Raw genomic sequence first — 22,721 nt, 5'->3', positions numbered from 1 at the left:
AGGTCACTTAGACTTCATGATGTGACTAAATTTACCTCGAAATATGTACTCTGAGTTTCTCAGTAGTCTGTCGTGTATGGGTCAATAAGGTATTTACAAATTACACTTTGTAGAAATTAATTTACACAAGTAAAATACCTGGAGCTTAAAGCTGATTACATCTTTGGAGTCACAACACAAAGGAGTGTGATTAGGTATGATAGTTTGTAAAGATGTCAATAAAAGATAGATAATTGTACGAGGTTTTTATAAGTAAAGGATGTTTATGAACTTACTCCTTACTGGTGTGCATTTATATTAATGAGAATACATACTGTTATACACTCTGGAAATTGTTGGTTTCCATTTAAACATTTGGTTATTTTAAATCTGTGTTTAATGGCACTGTTACAAAACCTATGAAATGACTGTGTTTAAGCATTTTCGTGGTTGATTTGGTGTAAATTGTATGCAAATGGCACAATATTGCTGATAATAGCCTATTTTTTTTTTAATTTAGGGGACATTAAGCAAGAGCCAGGAATGTACCGGGAAGGACCCACATACCAGAGACGAGGGTCCCTTCAGCTTTGGCAGTTTTTGGTAGCTCTTCTGGATGACCCTTCAAATTCTCATTTCATTGCCTGGACTGGACGAGGCATGGAATTCAAGTTGATTGAGCCTGAAGAGGTTAGTCGAGTGGATTTTGAATAGGAAGCCAAAATTCCCTATAATACAAGTGGACTTGGTTAATATACTAGAAAGATATAGAAAAAGTTTTAAAACTGTATAGACATATCCTAAATTTGAAAGTAGGTCAAAACAACGTGAAAGTGCGGATTTGCTTCACGGTGTTAGGCCGTGGAATGCAGTCGTCTCTCCCAGTTTGCAACAGTTCACATCTGTTCAGAGGGCGGCTTTTGCAGTAGAGTCCTGGCTTCACACCAAACACACACGGAGGACTCAAATGTGGGAAATACCATTTCTAAACATTTGGCTGTTTAAATCTGTAGTGTATTTAAAGCTCCATTTGGCTATAAAGAAACTTTGGCTTTCTGTTGATGTACTTAAATGCTATAAGTGAAGAACCACAAAAATATGGTGCAGGCAACAAAGACGAAAGATGCCCAACAGGATCATCTCAGAGCGCTTTACCATGACAGGAATGTGTGCTCTCCCTCATGGAAGGTTTCAATAATCAGAGCAAGAGCTGGCCTGGGGAAGTCCAACAGGGATTTATGTCAGTTAAACAGCCATTTCCCTCCACCTGTGATTAAAATAAACCAAGCAGAAACAGAACATTTTTCTTCTGTCATATTTGTTAAGACAGGAGACATGACTAAATGATGTCAGGAACATTTGAGCCACTCCGAAGAGCCCACATTCTACAAGTGATTAAGTTTCTCACACAACAACCCGTGCCATTTAGACGTTTGAATCTGAATAAAAGAATGGAAGACCTGCCTGGCTGGCCACTTAGTGCCATCATCCTGAGTTTTCGTGCTCAAATAAATGCAAGGAAGATGTGCAATCCCGTGTTTCATGCAGCTGACGTTTCAACGGCTTTACTGTCACAGGTGCATGAAGTCAAAAGCAGGACCCAGTAATGCAGCCAGTTGGCTCTTTCCAAATGGTAACTAGCTCAGTGGGAACTGTGTAATAGGTACTGCATGTCTCCGGAGCTTTTGTTCCACATCCATTCCTAGGGGCCAAGGAGGATGCTCAGGAAATAATGCGCGTTTGCACAAGCATGAAGGTTTGATTTCTGTTCTCAGCAGCCATGCTAACAGCCAGGCATGGCAGCATATACTTTTAAACCCAGGGCTCTGAAGGCAGACACAGCGAGATCCTAGGGACACGCTTGCTAGCTAGTCTAGCTGAATTGGCCTGAATTGGCATATTCCGGGTTTGGTGGGAAGCCCTGTCTCAAAAGGTGCGGTCAAGAGTAATTGAGGAAGACACTATCATCAACCTCTGACACACACACACACACACACACACACACACACACACACACACAAAAGAAGAAATTTAAAACTTTTAAAAATGACATGTCCTCTTTCTGATTATTGCCTAGCTTACACTTACAATCATATCCACCAAACAATGACTGTGTTGTCTTCGTCAATTTCTTGTTTGGAAAGGGTCTGTGAATTGTTTCCTTCCGTGTGGCCCAGCATCTCTCTAAAACTCTGCTACATACAAACTTTCCGTGTTGGTCCCCCACCCCCCAATCTGTGGTGTCTGGGAAGCCACCACATTGTGCTGCTCACAGGTTTTATTAGCTCATGTTTCACCTCTTTTAGTTGAAAATGACAGTAAGTGAACACCTAATTCTGCCCTGCTTATGTGCTCAGTGTGCTTGGATAATGTTAGCAAACAGAATTCTCTCAGGTATCTGAGATAATGGAATATTATTTCCAAATTTATTGGTTATTCTAGGGTATTGTTCCCAGAAACATCCCTTAATATAGCAAGACACCTACAAGATTTCATGCTAACAACTTGATGATGCTTAAGCTAGTTGAATACCAGGAAGTCAGATAGCCAGACCCTGATTTTAGGTTTACTGTCCCATATCCAAGCATTATCTTCCAAAGTTGGTGGGCTGGATGATACAGGTTACTGATACAGTGCTTGCCTGGCACACACAGGGCCTTGAGTTCTAACACCCAATAGATAAACTTACTAATATCATAAAAGGAATGAAGTTATACTTAAATTACTACATTGACTCACTTAGTGTACTTGACAGTAAGGGTGAAGGCCATGTTGCTTCACTCTTTATGCTCCTCCCTAACAGGGTAAGCGCTCATTTGAAAGTACTTTCTGGGAAAGTTATTGGAAGTTTTGGCCTAATCTTTGAGACTTCATGTTGACAATTGTGCCTTGGCTTTGAGTGATGCCGTGTATGACATCGGTGGTGCTTATGGGGATCAAGTCAACTTTCTCAGTTTTCGGGTGGCCTGAGAGTTATTTTTGCTTTCCGTTAATTTTAGACCCTTTTGTCTACAATGTATAGGTATATTGTTGGGTTTTTCCCCCCTTAACTTTATGCCAGTTATGACTAGAATAAGTTTAATGGTGTACTTTTTAAATCCTAGACTAATAATCCACAGTGCTGAGAATTAATTGGCACTATAGGTTGTAAACTCTTACAACCCCCTTTTACATGATTTGCAACATCATGTGGCTCACTCAGAGACACCTATGCTGCCTTAAGGTTTGTTGCATTTTAATTTTGAAGTGAACTCTGGTAAGACTCTAGGAAAGACTCATGTGTAAATGAATGTTTTCAGGAATTGTTGCTTACCAACACTTTTTGCATTCCCCAAGATTGGCATGCTGTGTAGTTCTGTCTCTATTGAGCCACTGACAGCCACTGTTACAGGTTTGAAATATTTTATTTTAAAAGCAAAACCAAAACTCACCCTTCCTTCCTTCCTTCCTTCCTTCCTTCCTTCCTTCCTTCCTTCCTTCCTTCCTTCCTTCCTTCCTTTCTTCCTCCTTCCTTCCCGCCCTCCCTCTCTCCCTCCCTCCCTCCCTTCCTCTCTCCCTCCTTCCTTTGCTTTCCATTCCCCTCCATTCTCTTCAACATTTCAGGGTTTCATAGCCCAGGGTGATCTGGAACCCTTGATTCTCATGCTGTATCCCCAGTCCCATAGTCAGATTCCAGGTGCTAGAATTACCAGCTTTTCTCACCATGCCTGGCTTGTATTTATTTCATATTGCCACCTTTCCCCACCGTATTCATGATTACTTAGAATATTTACTGCCAAGTTGGTGGAAAATTAAGACGTATCTGCCACCACAGCTGCTAGCTTGAATGGACAGTCTTTTCCTTCACACTTTATGTGCTGATGCTTTATCATCTAACAAAGTATGCCTGAAGATTCCAGAAGCAAAGCAGCCAACCACTAGGGAACTCTTACCTCTACGAAATCTTCAGACTGGAAAGAGAGTGATTTCCTGTCTCATCCTGCCTTATATTCCTCTCTAATGCTGGTATTTTTTAATGCTTTTAATTTTTATTTTTAATGCTGGTAATTTTAAATTAATGGTATTTAATTGAGTTATATATTTTCCCCACTGCCTTTCACCTTCTTCCCCCCTCCCCATTCCCCACACTCCCACTTTACTCAGGAGATCTTGTCTTTTTCTCCTTTTTAGGTGGTCCCATGTATTTCTTAAGGCCTTTTTTGTTGTCTAGGTTTGCTGGGGTTGTGGACTGTAGGCTGATTATTCACTACTTTATGTCTAAAAGTCACTTATGAGTAAATACATATCATATTTGTCTTTCTGGGTCTAGGTTACCTCACTAAATATTTTTTTAATATACATCCATTCATTTGCCTGCAAATTTTAAGATGTCTTTATTTTTTTTTAACCACTGTGTAGTACTTCATTGTGTAAATGTACCACACTTTTTTTTTAATCCATTCTTCAAGTGAGGGGCATCTAGGTTGTTTCCAGGTCCTGGCTCTTATGAATAATGCTTCTATGAACATGGTTGAGCAAATGTCATTGTGGTATGATTGAACGTCCTTTGGGTACATGCCTAAGAGTGGTATTGCTGGGTCTTGAGGTAGATTGATTCCTAATTTCCTGAGAAATTGCTGTACTGATTTCCAAAGGGGCTGTACAAGTTTGCACTTCTACCAGCAACAGGGGAGTGTCCTGCTTACTCACATCCTCTCCAGCATAAATTGTCGTCAATGTTTTTGATCTTGGCCATTCTGACAGGTATGAGATGGCATCTCAGAGTTGTTTTGATTTGTATTTCCCTGATGGCTTAAGTGTCTTTTGTCCATTTGAGATTCATCTGTTAAGAGTTCTCCATTTAGGTCTGTATCCCATTTTTAATTAGATGATTTCCTCTTTTGATGTCTAGTTTCTTGAGTTCTTTGTATATTTTGCAGATCAGTCCTCTGTCCGATGTTATATTAAAGGCGTGTACCACCAGCACCTGGCCTCTATGGCTAACTAGTATGGGGTTAAAGGTGTGTGACACCACTGCCTGACCTGTATGGCTGACTAGTATGGCTACTTTTGCACTCTGGTCTTCAAGAAAGCTTTATTTGTTAGATCATAAAAAAATATCACCACAACTTTACTCACAAAATAGTATAGCAACTGATAAGATTAAAGATCATTATATGTTCATTCCAAGAATTCAAATTAATGATAGAAAGAATAGTAAGGATCATTGGTTTTGAAAGGGGCAGGGGGACAACAGAAAGAGAAGAGGAGCAGAGAGATGGCTTTGAGATATTTTTTTTATTGTATGGGACACAACAACTTGTAATTTCATGGAAACAATGGATCACGGTCTGTTAGAGAATGCTCTCCTGAACTTGCTTAGGCTGCGAATGGTTTCTTTCACTCAGCCTACAATAAAGTGTGGATTAATGAGTTCATGACTTCTACTACAGTCAGAGATGCAGGCTTCTCTCTGTGTATGCTTCTCTTAGTCCAGTGTGACATGGAGGTGGAATGGCACCACCATTGAGAAGAAGTGCTTCCAAAGCTCTGCTGAGAGCTCTGCCTTGGCCAGACCCAGTGATCCAATATGGCAACAGATTAAACACTTCCAAGACCTTTACTAAACACTGGACATTCTGAGAGAGAGAGAGAGAGAGAGAGAGAGAGAGAGAGAGAGTGAGAGAGAGAGGCTCGCATATCTGGTGCTTTTCCACTTCCACATTATTTTAGCATCCAATTAATGTTTCCTAAATGAGTTTAATTTTCCAGTTTGGAGTTGGCTCTAGTTTTCTTCAGAGGCCACTTTCAGCAACAACAATTACTTGTAGTTTAGTTTAATAATCGGCATACTGTTTCCTCGGCAGCCACGCTACCAAGCTGTTCTTTCTTCTGCACAATCTGAGCAGGGGCTTTCTTCTTCTTCTTCTTCTTCTTCTTCTTCTTCTTCTTCTTCTTCTTCTTCTTCTTCTTCTTCTTCTTCTTCTTCTTCTTCTTCTTCTTCTCCTTCTCCTTCTCCTTCTCCTTCTCCTTCTCCTTCTCCTTCTCCTTCTCCTTCTCCTTCTTATTCTTCTTGTCACAAATGCAATAAAACACCTTTACAAAGTAATTATTAAGCAGTTCTTAATTTGGAATTTTTGTCTGAAAGTTTCGGAAGGAAAAGACTGATGGTGTATTGCAGAAGGGAAAATATGCCCTATTTTGGTCAGTTGCAGCCTTTTCTTTCCTGGTATAAACATATTCCCTTATTTCCATTTAACTTCTGTTCAAAACAATGATGACAAAGAATTCTATTGTAACATTTAGGAAAGAGGACCACATGCCTGGTTTAAAGCAGGACCCAGGAAACTGAGATCACGGAGGAGGCTGTTTTACTTACACCTTGGATTTGGACATGGTTTTGTGGGTTGAAAAGTCATATATTGATAAATGTGTGTGTGTGTGTGTGTGTGTGTGTATGTGTGTGTGTATAAACGTGTGCATGTGCCACTAACCCTGAATAATTTGGCTGAAGAAGGCTGAACACTAACAATGTGATCTTGTTTTGATGGCAGGTGGCCCGGCGTTGGGGCATTCAGAAGAACAGGCCAGCTATGAACTATGACAAACTTAGCCGTTCTCTCCGCTATTACTATGAGAAGGGGATCATGCAGAAGGTGAGATGATATTACATTAAAAATTACTGTGATGTGCCCACCACCGGTCTCTACGTCAGTTCTTAAAATCACAGTAGCACTGCCTTGTTTCAACCAGACTTCCACCGTAGATGCTTGACTCCTGCTTGGAGCATCACAGGTCTGTTTGAAAAGTTATGGACACTGGAGATAAATGGATAACAGTATCTATCAAGGGGCAGACTTTCCCAAGTTTCCACTTTATTACAGCATCAACAGTAGATCTCCATGTCTCTAGAAGCTGTAATTTTCATGTGCCCCGCAGCCACACATTTTTTAAATGCTTGTCTCTTTCTTTCATTTTTTTCTTTTTGTTATGATTCTTAAAACATCTCTTGTTCTTATTAGAAAAAGAAGCAAAACACTTTTTTTTCCTTGCTCCATGTCTTGCCTGATTTCATCACTTGACAGTTTAATATCCCAAACCACTTACTTGTAATAAATGTTTCATCTCATTTGGTTAGCAGAACAAAGTTCAATATATTTTAATTCAAGTGAGCTTTTTTAATATTTAAAAGTTGTTTGGTGTAAAAGACAAAAACATGGATAAAGATAAAATGTTCTTAATATATAACATTTATAAAGGAGGCCATGAATAAATGAATATATAAAGATAAAACATTTGAATGTTTGTTATTATTTCCTTCAGACTTGGGTGCTTTATAGCTTCTCTAGGCTTTGCAGGTGGATGTGAATGCTACACAGAATATACTTTCTGGATACCACTGTTTGGCACAAGAAAGGCAGGTTGTGTCTCTGCGTATAGGTAGCAACTAACCAGGCTTCCTTATCATGTTAGCAAGTACTAACATTCAAACATATACAGTCATTTTCACTGCTGTTCCAAGAGCCACTTCTCATGCTTAAGTACATTGTAGCATGGTTTATTCAGAACTCTATGACTCCCCTCCTTATTACACACAAATACATAATGAGGAATTCCAAGTTTGTATGATGATATTTATTCATTGGCTTAAAATTTTAATTAGGCAATTGTGATGTATGTAAAGAACAATTAAGCTAGAAGTCTGGAGAATAAAATACAAATAATTGAAAGTGTTAATACAAGTAAAACATTTTAAATGTAATTAATTTCAGTAATTATGAAATAGAAATAAGTTGCGTTGGAAAAATTCTTGTACTTTATAGGTAAAATATCTGCACATCTAGTTAAAAATTTAGCAACACTTATAAAAATATTTACTAACGTAGTAATGTATATATTCTCCGTGATATAATTATATTTGCTTCTCTTTGCTTTACCATTTACATTTGCGATTTTATTTATTTTATTTAATAATCATATACAGATATACATTGTTTGGGTCAAATATGCCCCCATTCCCTCTCCTTCAAATTTTGAAAAATTATTATGTTTCCTGTGTGTTTTTTTGTGTGTGTACCATCAGTATATGTGTGCAAGTCAGACGACAGCTTGCAGTCCTCAGGTCTGGCTGGTCCCTCTCTGGGTCCCAGGGACTGAACTCAAGTTGTCAGACTTGGAGGCAAGTGCCTTTACTTGCTGAGCTATCTTAAAATTTTAAAAATTGAAGTGTAATTTAAATATGTTTCTAGCCTTTGACAATACACCCACCTCCCCATTTACTTCCGATACATCCCTTCACAGAATTCCTGTGCCTTTCCATCCCACTGTTACATTTAGATTTTACCTAATATGCAGGATTTCATGCCCTGTAATTGTATCCCTAACAAAGGAAGGCATCATTTACTTTGTCTGTGTGTCAGCTCCTATTTTAAACTCAGCAATATCTAACAGTGCGATAAATACAGTAGTAGCACTAAAAATGTCTACTCAGAGAAAACTAGAAGGAAGCAGAGGCAGAAGTCCCTAGGAGATTTTATAATTTCGATGGCATCTTGTGCATTTAAATTCCGCATGATGAAATGCTTCTCATTTATCCCATTGCCTCCCAGTAAAGACAGCCTGAACACATCGGGCAAAATCACAGGTCCAGTACCCAAGGCAAACAATTCTTTTTTGCAGTCCCAAGCTAAACACAGTGGGCTATAAAACACTCAGAGGCATGCAGAATACAGCATTTATTTTACTTTCATTTCCTGAAAATACTTTGACAAATAAAGAGAAAAGGAAACCGAGCTAAGATGTATCATCTCTCAGCTTTTGTGTGATGCTGCCTGGTTTTCAGTTTTGTAGTCATTTCATTAGTTTACCTTTTTGTCTTTTGAATTTGTGATGAGGACTGAAGGAAGAGAATTAAGCTCGATGCCTCCTTCTGCTTTGCACTGTACTCTCCCCCCCCCCCCCCCCGTGTGCCACAGCTGGCTTTCCGGGGAGCCCTTCCTGTCTCCATTTCACAAGACAAGGAACTGAAGGGCAGTTTAAGAAACATGTCCAGATTCATAAACACTGCTTAGTGTTAGCTCTTTCAAACCTCTGGATAGCCAGATTACTTGGACACTGATGTGGATCCCTTTACTTAAATTCAGGGCAGCAGATACTCTGAGTCCAGAGCAGCAGAGATCTTTGGCAGTCATTCCCACCTCTCCCAAACATGGACAGAGAATTTATAAACTGTGAGCACACTGTTTCCCCATGTCACAAATCAACTAGCAAGACCTTTGGGCGTGGAGACATAAGACAGTCAATACTTTTCAGCTTTCTGAAATTGTGAACTACACACACACACACACACACACACACACACACACACACACACACATATACACACACCAAAGTTTGCCCAAGGAACTGCCTTTGTTCCACATCGCATCTGGTCTTGAGTTCCTCAGCATCGTCTATTAGTGGCAGGTCCATCCGTCTCCTTCGATTGTTTATCATTTTCTACAGAAGCATTACTCTTCAAAACTTAAGTTTGGGGCACGTCTTTCTCTACAAATTATGCTACGTCTCCTTTATTTCAGGCAGTTGTCACATTTCCTTTTCTCATTTCCTCCCTTCCCAGTGTGTATTTTAGACTCCTTTCACTTTTTTTTACGCCTCTTACTTCAATTTGACACTTCGCACACATCCTTAAGCTTCATCTAATGTATCTTGCCTTCATTTTAAAAAGTGATGTGCTCAGGATAACGTCCTCTTGCTCCATCCTTCATTTAAATAAGGCTATGTATCTTTGGGGTTTTTTTCAGATGAGACTACACAGTACCAGGGGAAAGATGGAGGAGAAGAAAGCAGTGCATCTTGGGAATTAGTGATCACTAGGCTCATCTTATTAGGAATAAAGCACATTTTCCGTTTAAAACTTGCAAGTTGTAGAAATATAATAGGGGAAGACAAACCTTAAAGACATTTTCAGAAGCAAAGATGTTACCTTTAAAACAAACACTTCAATGTGAATCGCTTGCATCACATCGATTTTCTTCCCCAAACGGCAGCACAAGTACCCCTTTATTTTAAAAAAGAAAAAGCAAACTGCTCAGTTTCCTTGCTATTTGTGGAATAGATTAATTATTACTCTAGGTCAACATTTCCCGTTTCCCTTGATTGAACCACGGCTTACTTTACAAAGTTAAAACGTTTGCCCATGAAAATGTAATCTATTATTTTGTCAAATGTTCTCTTTTGTGCCCCCATTCCTGCTGCTGTCTTAATCTGTGTTTGTTTCTCTCTCCCCTGCCCACGTGGGGACGGTGGCACTGGGCTTTCCCATGCTATTCTCAGGTGGCTGGAGAGAGATATGTCTACAAATTTGTGTGTGACCCGGAAGCCCTTTTCTCCATGGCGTTTCCGGATAACCAGCGCCCACTGCTGAAGACGGACATGGAACGTCACATCAACGAGGAGGACACGGTGCCCCTGTCTCACTTTGACGAAAGCATGGCCTACATGCCAGAAGGGGGCTGCTGCAACCCCCACCCCTACAACGAAGGCTACGTGTACTGAAACGAGTGACAGTCAAGCAGGGCACCCCGCGCTTCGCCTATTTTTTTTTTCAAGATAGAGAGAATCACCGAATTCTCTTCAATCTTTGTTTTATTTTTGTTGTTTGTATTTTATTTTTAAAATAATAATACAAAAGGGGGCTTTTCCTGTTGCATTATTCTATGGTCTGCCATGGACTGCGCACTTTATTTGAGGGTGGGTGGGGATAATTTAGACATTCATTCTTTGTTAGAGGAAGATGGTGGGTGAACGGGCAGAGGGAACTGGGGATTCCGTTTTACTTAGGCTTGGGATGGGGTCCTACGGGTTTTCTGTATGATGAAGCTATATCATGTTTCTTCGATTTCATAATAACGTAAGATAATTTTCTCGGTATCTATGGTACATTTGATTTCACATATGTAAATATCTACTTGGAGACCATTTGCCTTGGGCATTTTCCCATCATTACTGAAGTCTTTGCAGGTGTACAAAAAATCTACTGTAAATGACAGTTTAATGTTAGAAATGACTGTTTGCAGCTCTTGTAAAAAAGCAAAGTATTTAGCAATTGCATTCGCTGTTCTTTCTGTTCCATTTTGCTTCACACATGACTTGTGAAGGGTAAGCATATATTTGGGCAATTCTTTCTGAATTTGAGTAATCACTGTTACTGTAAATGAGGGGCACAATTTTGGACTCTGGCTCCAATTGAGTCATAGGCCAGTAGCATTACATGTATCCGGTGCCATCTTGCTGTTTCAGTACCAATACTGTCTTTTAAATATGTCAATGCCCATTTCAGTTAAATAATGACATGTCATGATCCTTTGGAATCCTTTTAGTGTTAAATCTGGGATCACAATGAAGCAAAAAGAGAAAAAAAAATTACCTGTCTCCTTTCACTATCTTCAGTGCATAAATACATTATTTAATCAATAAGAATTAACTGTACTAAATCACATATTATGCTGTTCTAGTTACAGCAAGCACTCTTTAAGAAAAATATCCACTACACTAAATAGGTACTATAGTAATTTTTAGACATGGTACCCATTGATATGCATTTAAATGTTTCACGGCTGTGTTCTGTTGATAACATATATAAATATTAGATAATGCTAATGCTTCTGCTGCTGTCTTTTCTGTAATATTCTCTTTCGTGCTGAATTTACTATGACCATTTATAAGCAATGCAGTTAACTACAGATAGCATTTCAGGACAAAATAGATGACTCAAACCATTTATTGCTTAAGAACTAGCTTCACCATGCCTTGCTCTAAGCAGCTTTTATGCACATTGACAAAAGAAGAGTAAGCCTCAGCTTGCTAAGAGAAACTGTGGGAATTTCTGTAACTTTTGGCGATTTGGAGCACTGCTTGTGAACGGTTAAAGAATACGGGAAGTTGCTGTGTGACAGAGCTGATATAGTCCATCGTCTCCTGGACACACCTGTAAATGTGATCAGATTGTATGAAAGAAGATTCAAAGATCTAAAGTTTCAGAGTTGTTGCCTTTGTTGTCATTTTGTTTGGTTTTACATTTAAAAACAATAGCATAGAAGGTGTGCCATGTTGTTCGTTCACTCTGAAAACCAGAAGGATCTGGTGTCTTATTAACCCTGAGTAGCTGCTTTCAAGATCCAAGCAAAGGAAATGAATTCTGTTCGATCTCTGACTATTCTGGCAAATAACTTTGTAAAGAATATATAGGAAAAGAATTATTTTTTAGAAAACCCTTAAACACAGAGCCCAGATAAGCCTAGGAAAGCATTTCTGAGCACAAGAAAGACCTTGTGAAGATGAGCCCACAGTACCCATTCTCCCGTCCCACAGACCACAGTTCTCTCTTTAAACCGACAGTTACTTCACTCTGCACACAGCCAATCCAGCACTATCCACATCCTCCAGGAGTGTTTCGATATTGATGTATGTGTATACATGATTTCATTGACTGTGTTGCATGTGTATCACGTGGCCCTTCACAGGGCGGTAAGTACACCTTAAAAATAAGACACTACCATGATCATGTAACCATTACAACACTTAGAATAGAGACCGACTTTCTAAATAATCAGTGAAATATTCACTGGACAGACAGCCGAGGTTTGTGATTGGGTTACTTGTTAAAATAGAAGGAAATTCTAAATGCATCTTTAAACGTAAATCATATTGAGGAGTCTTCTTCCATTGTTCTTTTTTTCCCCATTTTAATATTCTTGTTCTAGTCAGTCAGGAAAGATGAACTGGCCCCTGAGCTGTTTCAAAGGATCACAAGAATAAAGGTATTTTCATATCTAAGCACAACTACATATTTGTTGTCATAGGTAGTGACTTAATTAACTAAATAAGTCATCAACAAGCTTTAAGTGTGTTCTTAATTTGGAAACATTTAAAATATAGCTTTGTAAACTTAAGCAAAATGGAAGTTTTTATATTTTTATTTTTTGTGGTCTTTTGTTTTCTGCTTCTTTTTCCTCTCAGGTAGATAATAAACCAGTAGGTGATTTCTGCAAGATTCTTGCATTCTGTATTTCAACAGCATTGGCTACCAAACACACCAATTAGTAAAGTCAAGCTTGCCTTCAACTTAGTAAAAGAAATGAAAAGATATATTCACTAGTGATGGAAGTCTCTCATTGAAGATGTGCACATATCCAACAATTTCTTAAAACAAAGAATATTACCTTCCAAATAATCAGTGAAAAATTATTTTATTTGGGGGTGCTTCAAAATGAAACTTTGCAAACCTGGGTGTGTATTTCCTCAAATCACAGAACCCTTGCTTCCTAGATGTTATAACAAATGACTTAGACTTTAGTACCAACAGAAATTTATCTTCCTACAGTTCTGGAGGTTAGAATTTCAAAGTCAGCCTTAAAGGGCTAAAGCCAAGACATTAGGAGGGGCATTGTTTTTTTGTTTTTGTTTTGTTTTTGTTTTTTTTTTCCATTTTCTGGGCTGCCAGCATTTCCTGACTACTAGTTACATTTCAGTTTTCCCTCCTGGGTCACATCCCTTGCTCTCCATTGCCACTTCACCTTGTGATTCTGTTTAGGGTTTACCTAGGAAAGCCGGGTGGGTCTTGCCCTCTCAGTCTTCTCAATCCTGTGCCACATCCCTTCTGACAGATTAACAGTTCCTAGTTTCCTAGGATTATGATGCAGTCCGGGGGGAGACTGTTCATTCAACTTTGAGTTTCCCACACAAAGACCCCAGAGAGCAAAACCCTAATTGATTTATTCATGAACAAAAAGTTCTATTGAGGTCGCTAAAATGAGTGTATACTAAGGAATATCTTCATTTACCTTTCAGATTAACACCCCTTATTTTGTATAAATACTTTTGAAAAAAATCTCTGTATCAAAGTTCACCTGTTGTAGTCCGTCGTCTGGGTTACACATCAAGCCTCTGTATGACTGAGAGATCCCGCTGGTCCTAGTTGAGCACACCCTGATAGGAAAAGTGACTGAGCTGTGATAATAGCGGCAGGAGCACAGTTAGATCTGACGCTCATGCCATATGAGGTTTTGAAAAAAAAATTAGTATCAGTAATGAGTTGGTTCCTTTTGATTTTCACATCTGCAAATGACAACTGCTAGTTCAATAAAAGCGGTAAACAATATGTCTCTGTTAATTGAAGGAACAGGACTTCTAAAAACTGAGTCTACTTCTCTTTATATGACAATGAGGGGCATTTTCTTGCCTAATGTCACGAATTTGGACCAGATTAGAGTGTTCTAAATGAATCATGTTTTTATCATGCAGCCCTTTCCAGATTGTAGAACATAATAGATTCATAAAACATGAAAAAAAAATGAATGCCTATTTGAGTCCCTAAAAATTTTAAGATCAGTAACAAATAGGCTCTTTTCCAGGAAGTTTGGTATGGAAAAGAAAAGGTTAAAAGTAGGGAGAATAATTGAAGGAATCAACTTAATGACAGCTGATATGTATGCTAGACAGTTGCAGCAAGAATTATGTAGGAGCCAAGTTTCATAAAAGCATTTGTGTCATGTTTAATTTTAAAGATTTGGGCGAGTGCTGACCTAGGAAGATGGAGAGGTGGCTGCTGCTTCCTGGGTCCTTTGGACAGCTGACCAAACTTAGTGAGAACTCAACTAGTAGTTTTAGGGCTTGATTTTTTTTTAAAAGTGATACTGACTTAGACACTTTATTTATTAAAAAAAAAGGCATTTTATGGAAAAGTATAGTTTAAGAGGAAGCTGTGGTTAGACTAGCGGGTGCCTTTATGGAAATATTAACGGTTTTGGAATGTTCGATGAAAATGTATATATAATAGTTGTGGTTTAAGAATCCATATATAAGGTAGGCTTCTTTTTGCATATAAACACCAATATTCTTACTTAGTTCCATTCAAAAGGTATGTTTCTATGGGGGAATTTTTTTTTAATTTGCTTGGTTGTATTAAGCTTATAATTACAGTTTGGGAAATCATTATGAAATTCATGTGGTGATAACAAATTAAGTATGCTCAAGATTTAAGTCTAAAATAAAAGCCCAGAAATTGAAAATATTGGATTGTTGTTGATCACTTGGAATGCTGGCACACCCACATCCTATGGTCGGTGGCTGACTGCCTCTTAACTAGCTACAGTTTGAATCATTTATGACTGAACTGTAGTATTTCTTTGCTGGTGCCATCACTCCTCCCATTCAGTGTCTGCAGGACTTAGGTAGCATGACACTTAGTACACTTTCCAGTTAAGTTCCAGCTTCTCCAGTTACATTTGACTAGATCCTAATAAATGTATTGAGAAAAGAAAACAAGGAGAACTCTGGGGACTCAACAAGGATATGAAACTTGCCTCCACTGCCTCTGTTGTGACTCGGTTTGTCTAATGAGCTAAAGAAACATGGCTGTGCTGAGATGTCAGGACAGCACAAGCAGATTCATAGCTTGGACTTAACTATATTCTCTTGACATGAATGTCTATTACAGTTATGTTTGGCTGAAACAGTTATTGATTGGGTGCTCAGTCTCACCTTTTGAACAATTCTTGTAGGAAAGTTAAAAAGTAAATCAAACGTCGTTCAAGACAACAGCAAAGACAAATGAAAATGACTGAAGTATCCTTTGAATCTTTTCTGTCGCAGACGACTCCAGACTAACGCTAACCAAGGAAGCACATACACACTGCACTCTTCAGTAAGCTGTACACAGCACACTGGTAGCTGAAGAGGAAAGAAAAAGAGTCTTCAGAAAACTTTTGAAACACAAAAAGATGAGTCACATGATTTAGGAGAAGAAACAAGAGTGATTTAAGAGCAGAACTGAACCAAACAGGAAGTGTTATGTAAGCACGACTCAGTTGCTATGGCCTTCTTCTGCTAAGGGGGTAACAACAGTATCATATACAGGTAAATATTCCACGTCACTAGAAAAATCACCTTATAGAAAGTTAGAAATACGAGTTTAATTTACAAAAATGGTGGAATCAAGAAAAGATAACATGTGTAACAAGACTTTTCAGTCTGCAAAATGCTGTCTTTTGTTGGAATCAAGCTCAGACCGGACACACTCAGGCGAGAACTTGTTGCTGACCATCTCCACAACATGGTAATTCTATTTGTAATAGACCACAAGAATATTTTCTTTGTTCTTAAAAATAGTTTTAAAACTTAATTTTAGGCAAAATTTTCCATACTTTGGGGAAAATTGTTAAAACGCATTTATTTGTATGCTGGTCAGGTGCTAGTGGCAGCTCACACCTTTAATCCCAGCATTTGGGAGGCAGAGGCAGGAGGATTCCTGTGAGTTTGAGGCCAGCCTGGTCTACAGAGTGAGTTACAGGATAGGCTCCAAAGCCACAGAGAACCCTGTCTTGAAACCCTGCCCCCACATGAAAAGGAAAACAAAAGAAAAAAATCTACTTGCTGGCTAGTATCTTAGCATTCAGTGTCAATAGCAATATTCTAAGGGATGTGCAACCACTTGATTTCAAAATGTTTTTATTTTTCTTAACCAAAATATTAATATTTAGAATACTCCTGTTAATATTTAGTTGTGTATTAGGGTCTGAAATATATAAACATTGCAACTTTATGCTGCTTTTAAAATTTGACCATGGTACATTTACTAATAGATTGACTTAAATTTTATATGATAGTTTGATATCATTATTAAGAACATAAAAATGTCCAAATAGTCCTTTAATTGTGTCAGGGAAAGCAAAGTATATTGAAGTACTCAGCTAATTGAGTGTTTTTAAATAACTCAGTCTTTTAGATACATGATAACAACAGAGGCTTCAAGCAAACCACACCAGAGCTAGTGTGATGGCCCAGAGGGAAAGGCACCTGCTGCCAAGCCAGATGACCTCAGTTCCATCTTCAGGATTTAGACCTGACTCCTGCTAGTTGTACTATGTCCTCCACACATGTGCCATGGAAGGGATGCACCCTATAAGGAAATAATTTATATTTATAATTTAAATTTATAATTTATAGTTTGAAAACCCACATCAAACAGTAAAGTGGCCTTTTGCTTTCATCTTTCTTTAGTTTGAATTGAAAGATTTTTTTGTTAATAAATAAACTCTAGAGTGTGATAAAACTCTCCAAGATACTGGTTATTTAGATAACATTTTTAAAAAGAAACCATTTCAAAACATGCCATATTTGTGCTAGCATGTAATTAATCTGAAGCTTTCTAATCTAAAGAATGATGACTGTTTTCTTATCCCAACTTTCAAATTGTCTTCTTTAACTCTTTCTTAATCTGTTATACTATAGAACTATAGTAGAAGATAAACTGATTTAAGATAGATATAATGTAGATTTTTGGTTCATTAGTTAAAAGGCAGAATCTAAAATATAAAAATATAAAACTCCTATACCCTGTTTACCTTCTCTTTAAATATATATATATATATATATATATATATATATATATATATATAATTAAATTATAAAAGTTTCCATTTCCACCCCTCCTCCCAATACCCTCCCACTCCTCCCACTCCCTCTCCTCCTCCCTCTCCATCCCCAAGAGCAGTCAGGGTCTCCTGCCCTGTGGCCCTGTGGGTAATTCAAGCTCCTCCCCCCTCCCTCCAGGTCTAGGAAGGTGAGTATCCAAACAGACTGGATCCCAAAAATCCAGTATATGCAGAGGAAACAAGTCCCAGTGTCATTGTCAATGGCTTTTCAGAAAGAATCCGGGCCAGCCACATTCAGAGAATCCGGCCACATTCAGAGAATCCGGTTTGATCACGTGCTCGTTCAGTCCCAGTCCAGCTGGCCTTGGTGAACTCTCATTAGATTAGACCCCTTATATCAGTGGGTGAACCCATCCCTCACGGTCCTGACTTCCTTGTTCATGTTCTCCCTCCTTCTGCTCTTCATTTGGACCTTAGGGGCTCAGTCCAGTGCTCCAATGTGAGTCTCTGTCTCAATCTCCATCCATCGTCAGGTGAAGGTTCCCTCTGATCCTGCCTTCCTTGAACACTGGACTTAACTCCCTAGGTCTTTAAATATATTTTAAAATCCTTTTCCTGTGTTTATTTATTCTTTGAGAATTTCATATAGCATACTTTATTCATATTCTTTCCTGTTGTCCAAACAGCCCCAGATTCTTTCCACTCAACTCATATTCTTTCTCTTTTAAAAACAAAACCAGCAAAAGAGTCACTAAAGAAAACATGGAGTCTAATTTGTGCCGGCCATTTACTCCTGTGTTGGCCTTCTGCGCATGCCTCCAAGTGTGGCTGACATGCTCAGTGAGACTCCACTGAAGAGAACCACGTTCCCTCTCCCAGCTGCTGTCAATCACAAACACCTTCTTGGCAGAGGTGGAACTATGTGTCCATTTTCCCCCTTTTCAGCTCAAATTTGGTCTGTCTTAAGCTCGTCCAATCTTGTGAATGTTGTCATATAGTCTCTGCGAGTTCGGTGTCCATCTGCCCTACGTCCTTAAAATCCCATCCACCACATCTGGCTCTTACCATCTTTCTGTGTGACTCACACTCCTGACCCTTGAAGGGAGGAATGTGAAAAAGATTCCCAGAGATGAGCACACCAAAGTGTTTCATTCTCTGCATGTGGTCCAATTGGGGGGCTTACGCATATCTTCATTTGAACCTAAAGCCGTAAATGGTACAAGCAACCTAACTATTGCTATTTGAATTAATTTTCAATCTCACTTCTAAAGTTCACTATTAAGAATGGAAAGTGAATGATAGAAAGATGCCCTTCCTGGATTTCCTGTGTACTCACTTTCACAAGAATTCATGATTATGAAGAACTCCTGAGGCAATATTTTTACAAGCAAAACAGTGAGAAATACAAAAATAATAGCTCGATGCTTTAGAGCCGATTTTATCATGCACGGAAAGACATTATTTCATCCATACTAGGATGGATTTTAGATTCCTTGCTTCAGATTTTCCTGTATTGGGAAATCCACATATTCAACCTTCCATTTCCTGGCGTATAAATCTTCTAGGAATTAGCATTGAATGCTGACATAAAATCATTTGTTGCATATTTTATTCAAATTAAGTGCCTTCTGTGTAAGATAGATTTACAGAGAGCTATTTTTGTACTCAAACTAAACAAAACTAAACAATATATATAGCTATAACAGATGAGTGTAAATTGGAATGCATTATTTGGTGATGACTGTGTTTGGTGCTTTATACAAAAGTAGTTTTATGGCATCTAGTAAAAGAAGCACAAGGATAACTTTATTCAAATTAATTTGAAAGTTTAATAATTTCCATTGCTATGACATAAAGCAGTGAGTTAATCACTAGCTATAAAACCACATGGTACCTAATGTGCCTGATATGAAGATTTGGGAATCAAAGAAATGCAGCCTTACTCATTAACTTCTGGAAGACATTTGCCACATGCCCGCTCTGAGCATAGGCACATACTGGGATTCCTCACTGCTCAGTGACAGCGTTGTTGTGTTATTCTGTGTGATAGCACTAAGCAACAGGAACCAACTGATGAGGACACAGCCAAGTCAAAGCTCGTTTTTGTAGATGGAGCAGCTATTTTTGGTGTATCACCTAGCAACTGGCCATCTACTCTGAGCCTATCACTGACGCCCACAAAGGGCCGCAGAGATGAGTCACAAGATCCTTCAACAGTGGTTGATTCAGCCCTTTATCTCTCTTCCCGCTAACCTGACTGATAGCAGGAAACTCAAGTTGGCATCTGCCTGTGTCCACACCCTGTGTGGGATACTGTCCTTCTGCCTGACACCAACTCATCTTACACTTACCACCGCTGTGTAACATTAATAGGGCTCAGTTTTACTCTCAATGTAGCCTGAGTCAAAAAACCTATCCAGAATGCTCTGCTTGAGGTTGCCTTGAGGAATAATATTTTAGACTTGTGCTCCAGTACTGAAAAATGAATTTTTAAAAAATCTGATGAACTTAATCTATTTTCCCCTTTCTATATGTGGAAACTCATAATGATTATCATGGAGTTAACATTCTTACATTCCAAGATATTATCCTCCCAGTCAAAGAACAGCAAAATGTAGAACTTAGAGACACCAGCATTTTGAGGCCAGGCTGTTTACTCATTGAGTTCTAGGCTACCTTTATCCTGACTGCCTGTTGAAGAACATTTATCAGTTCTTGCCAGGCATCTTCATTAGAGTGGCATGATCTTTAAACTTTGTATGACAATCCACGATGCACTGCCATTATGCCCAGGGAAGACACAGCAATCTGGAAGTCCAACTACTTCCTTAAAAACACTCAACATTTGGAAAACTACAATGCTGAAGCTGAGAATTCTATGGTGTGCTAGGTCAGCCTGGAGCATCTGGATAACAACCCAGCCTTGGAGAACCTGTGGTTTTTGTTTTCACCAAGGAGGACCTCCCCAAGGTTAGGGACTTCCTGTTGGCCAATAAGGTACCGGCTGATTTAGGTATCTAAACTAAATCTCCAGGAATAACTTTGAAATTCTGAGTGTTGTGAAGATGCTAAAAACAAAGCAGGAGCCAGTGAAGCCACACTGCTGAATATGGTAAAGAAGAAGAGAAAGAAGGAGGAGGAGGAGAAGAAAGGACAGGGAGGAGGAAGGAGGAGGAGAAGAAGAAAGAAGAAAATTTTATTAAGTGCTAAACTGAATGTAATAAACTGAATACAAGTTAAGGCTTATGGACTCTGGATATGTCTCCATGAAAACAAGGGAAGTTGTTTGTTTTGTTTTTTCAGACAAGGGTTCACTGTATAACAGCTCTAATTACCCTGAAACTTGCTCTGTAGCCCAGAATGGCCTTGAATTCACAGGGTCCACCTGTCTCTGCTTTTCCAGTGCTGGGATTAAAGGCATGAGCTACTACCACTCAGCTACAAAGGCAATTCTTCACCTCTCTTAGTTAGAAAAAAGGACCTGATTAGAACAACAACAAATATGAGATGCAGCTTTCAGAAATCATAAGTGTTTGGCTTTAAAAAAAAAACCAACCTGATTTCCAGAAATAATAAAGTCTATTTAGGTTCATAGTGCTGAAGTCAATGACTTATAACTATCTTTGTGTTCCTATATGACTTAGATCAAGATTTGGAACCTAGAAAGAGAACCACAGAGCTTTTTCTTGATTTGTGCAAATACTCTTTGCCGACAAGTGCCAACAAGCTTTAGCCCCATGCCGAAGAATTTATTCTCCAAGGTAACTGGCATTTTAAGAACTACATGTAGAATGGTGTTTCTTTCTTAGGTCCCTGAAAATAGTCCTTCAGTCCATCTTGAGGACTGGAAAACTGGACAATATAGAATACCCTTTATGTCTTCCCATCATCTTTAAGAGTTTTGGCTCTTATGAGATCTGAAAGCCTCATCTGTGCTAGTGAGGCACATATTTGTAAAAGCTGTGCTCAATAAGAATTAGAGTCATTCACCTCAACGTACAAGACAAGAGTCTAGAGTGAAGGGAATAAAGTCGAGCAAAACTATGTACGTACAGTGAGGCGCTCTACTAGTTTTTCAGTGCTGAGGCAATGAAGCAAGAATGGTGACTTACCCAGTAGAAGTGTGTGGGATCGCAGGTCTAGAGACCAGGTGTCCCAAATGAAGGAGTTGGCAGGCCTGGTGTCTCCTAAGCTCTGTGCCTTTGCAGGCCCTTTATCTGTGGAGACCATTGGCTCCCTGCAAGTCTTAACATGGTCTTTCTTCTATGTCTTTCTATCTTTGTGCAAATTCTCCGTGCTGGAAAGATACTAGTTATATGTAAATCCGTGTCCACTCCCATGACCTAATTTTAGCTCCGCTCTGTAAAGACCCTGTTCTAAATAGGGTTACCTTGTGAGGTACTGCAATCAGGACTCTAGTTTGTTTGCTTGGATATTTATTTATTCATTATTTATTAGCCATCCTCCCCTACCAGTCCTTTTCCCCTATTCCCCCCCTACTACTTCGCAATACTTCCTCTTCCATCTCCATCCAAGAAAGGATAATTCTCCTAAAAGTGTGAATAAAACATAGCTTATTTACTTTTAACCAGGATAGGCTGAGCGTAAAGGGAAAGTGAAGAAATCTCTGTATAACTAAGGCTTAAATCATGGTACTTTCTTGTATGGTGAGTGTAGGGAAAGTGGTCTAGTATGGCACAGGCATTCCCTCTATTCCCAAAAAGATGCTGGACATCAAATTCATGGTCATGCTCTTCTTATCTTTTCAAAAATCAATGTTTCTTTCTAAAACTTTGTTATAAGGAAATTAGAATGAAAAAGTTAATACTTTGAATAAAAGCCTAATAAGAAAAGGTAGCAATAAAAATGAACGACGGAATTACATAAGAAACAAACAAGTAAGAAGAAATAATGGGAAAAAAACAATATTGAAAAAGAATATTGTTCTTTAGGTTTTAGAATCCAGAAGGTAGCTAGGAAACATGAATAAAATCATTAGTTTCCTGAACTCAAATAAAACTGTGGCTGAAGAGATGTGATCTGAGCACTATTTATCATTTAAGCACCACTGAACAATGAGCTGTGTGGGTTTACACAGAACAAATCATGCCAAACAAATCTAATTCCTTTTCTTCATTGAATTATAAGATTAGTAGATGAATGTAATGTGGGAGATGTAATACATTTAAAGTTCAGAAATACATTAGATACAGTATTTCATGAACTCTGAAATACATGAAATACATTCAAATAGTCAGGATTATTATTTTTTTTTTTTTTTGCCAAGGAAGACACAAACTTTTATTGGTCCCTTGTTCTCCATGGGTA

At 38.6% G+C, this 22,721-nt stretch overlaps 1 protein-coding gene across 9 annotated transcripts in view; it reads left to right on the top strand.

Annotated features, from left to right (window-relative positions):
• Etv1 (ETS variant transcription factor 1) overlaps positions 1-15,031 on the top strand; it is a 92,980-nt gene extending 77,949 nt beyond the window's left edge. For all 9 annotated transcript variants that reach the window (XM_048415681.3, XM_048415680.3, XM_048415682.3 and 6 more), the window contains 3 exons: positions 500-669; positions 6,513-6,614; positions 10,294-15,031. In XM_048415681.3, coding sequence (XP_048271638.3) covers positions 500-669; positions 6,513-6,614; positions 10,294-10,515 — 494 coding nt within the window. In that variant the 3' untranslated portion in view covers positions 10,516-15,031. The remainder of the gene's footprint in view (positions 1-499; positions 670-6,512; positions 6,615-10,293) is intronic.
• The last annotated feature ends 7,690 nt before the right edge of the window (positions 15,032-22,721 follow it).

This window comes from Myodes glareolus, chromosome 11 (assembly GCF_982192425.1).
Source record: "Myodes glareolus chromosome 11, mMyoGla1.1, whole genome shotgun sequence".
NCBI lineage: Eukaryota > Metazoa > Chordata > Mammalia > Rodentia > Cricetidae > Myodes > Myodes glareolus.
This window is presented reverse-complemented; position numbering and strand designations above follow the sequence as displayed.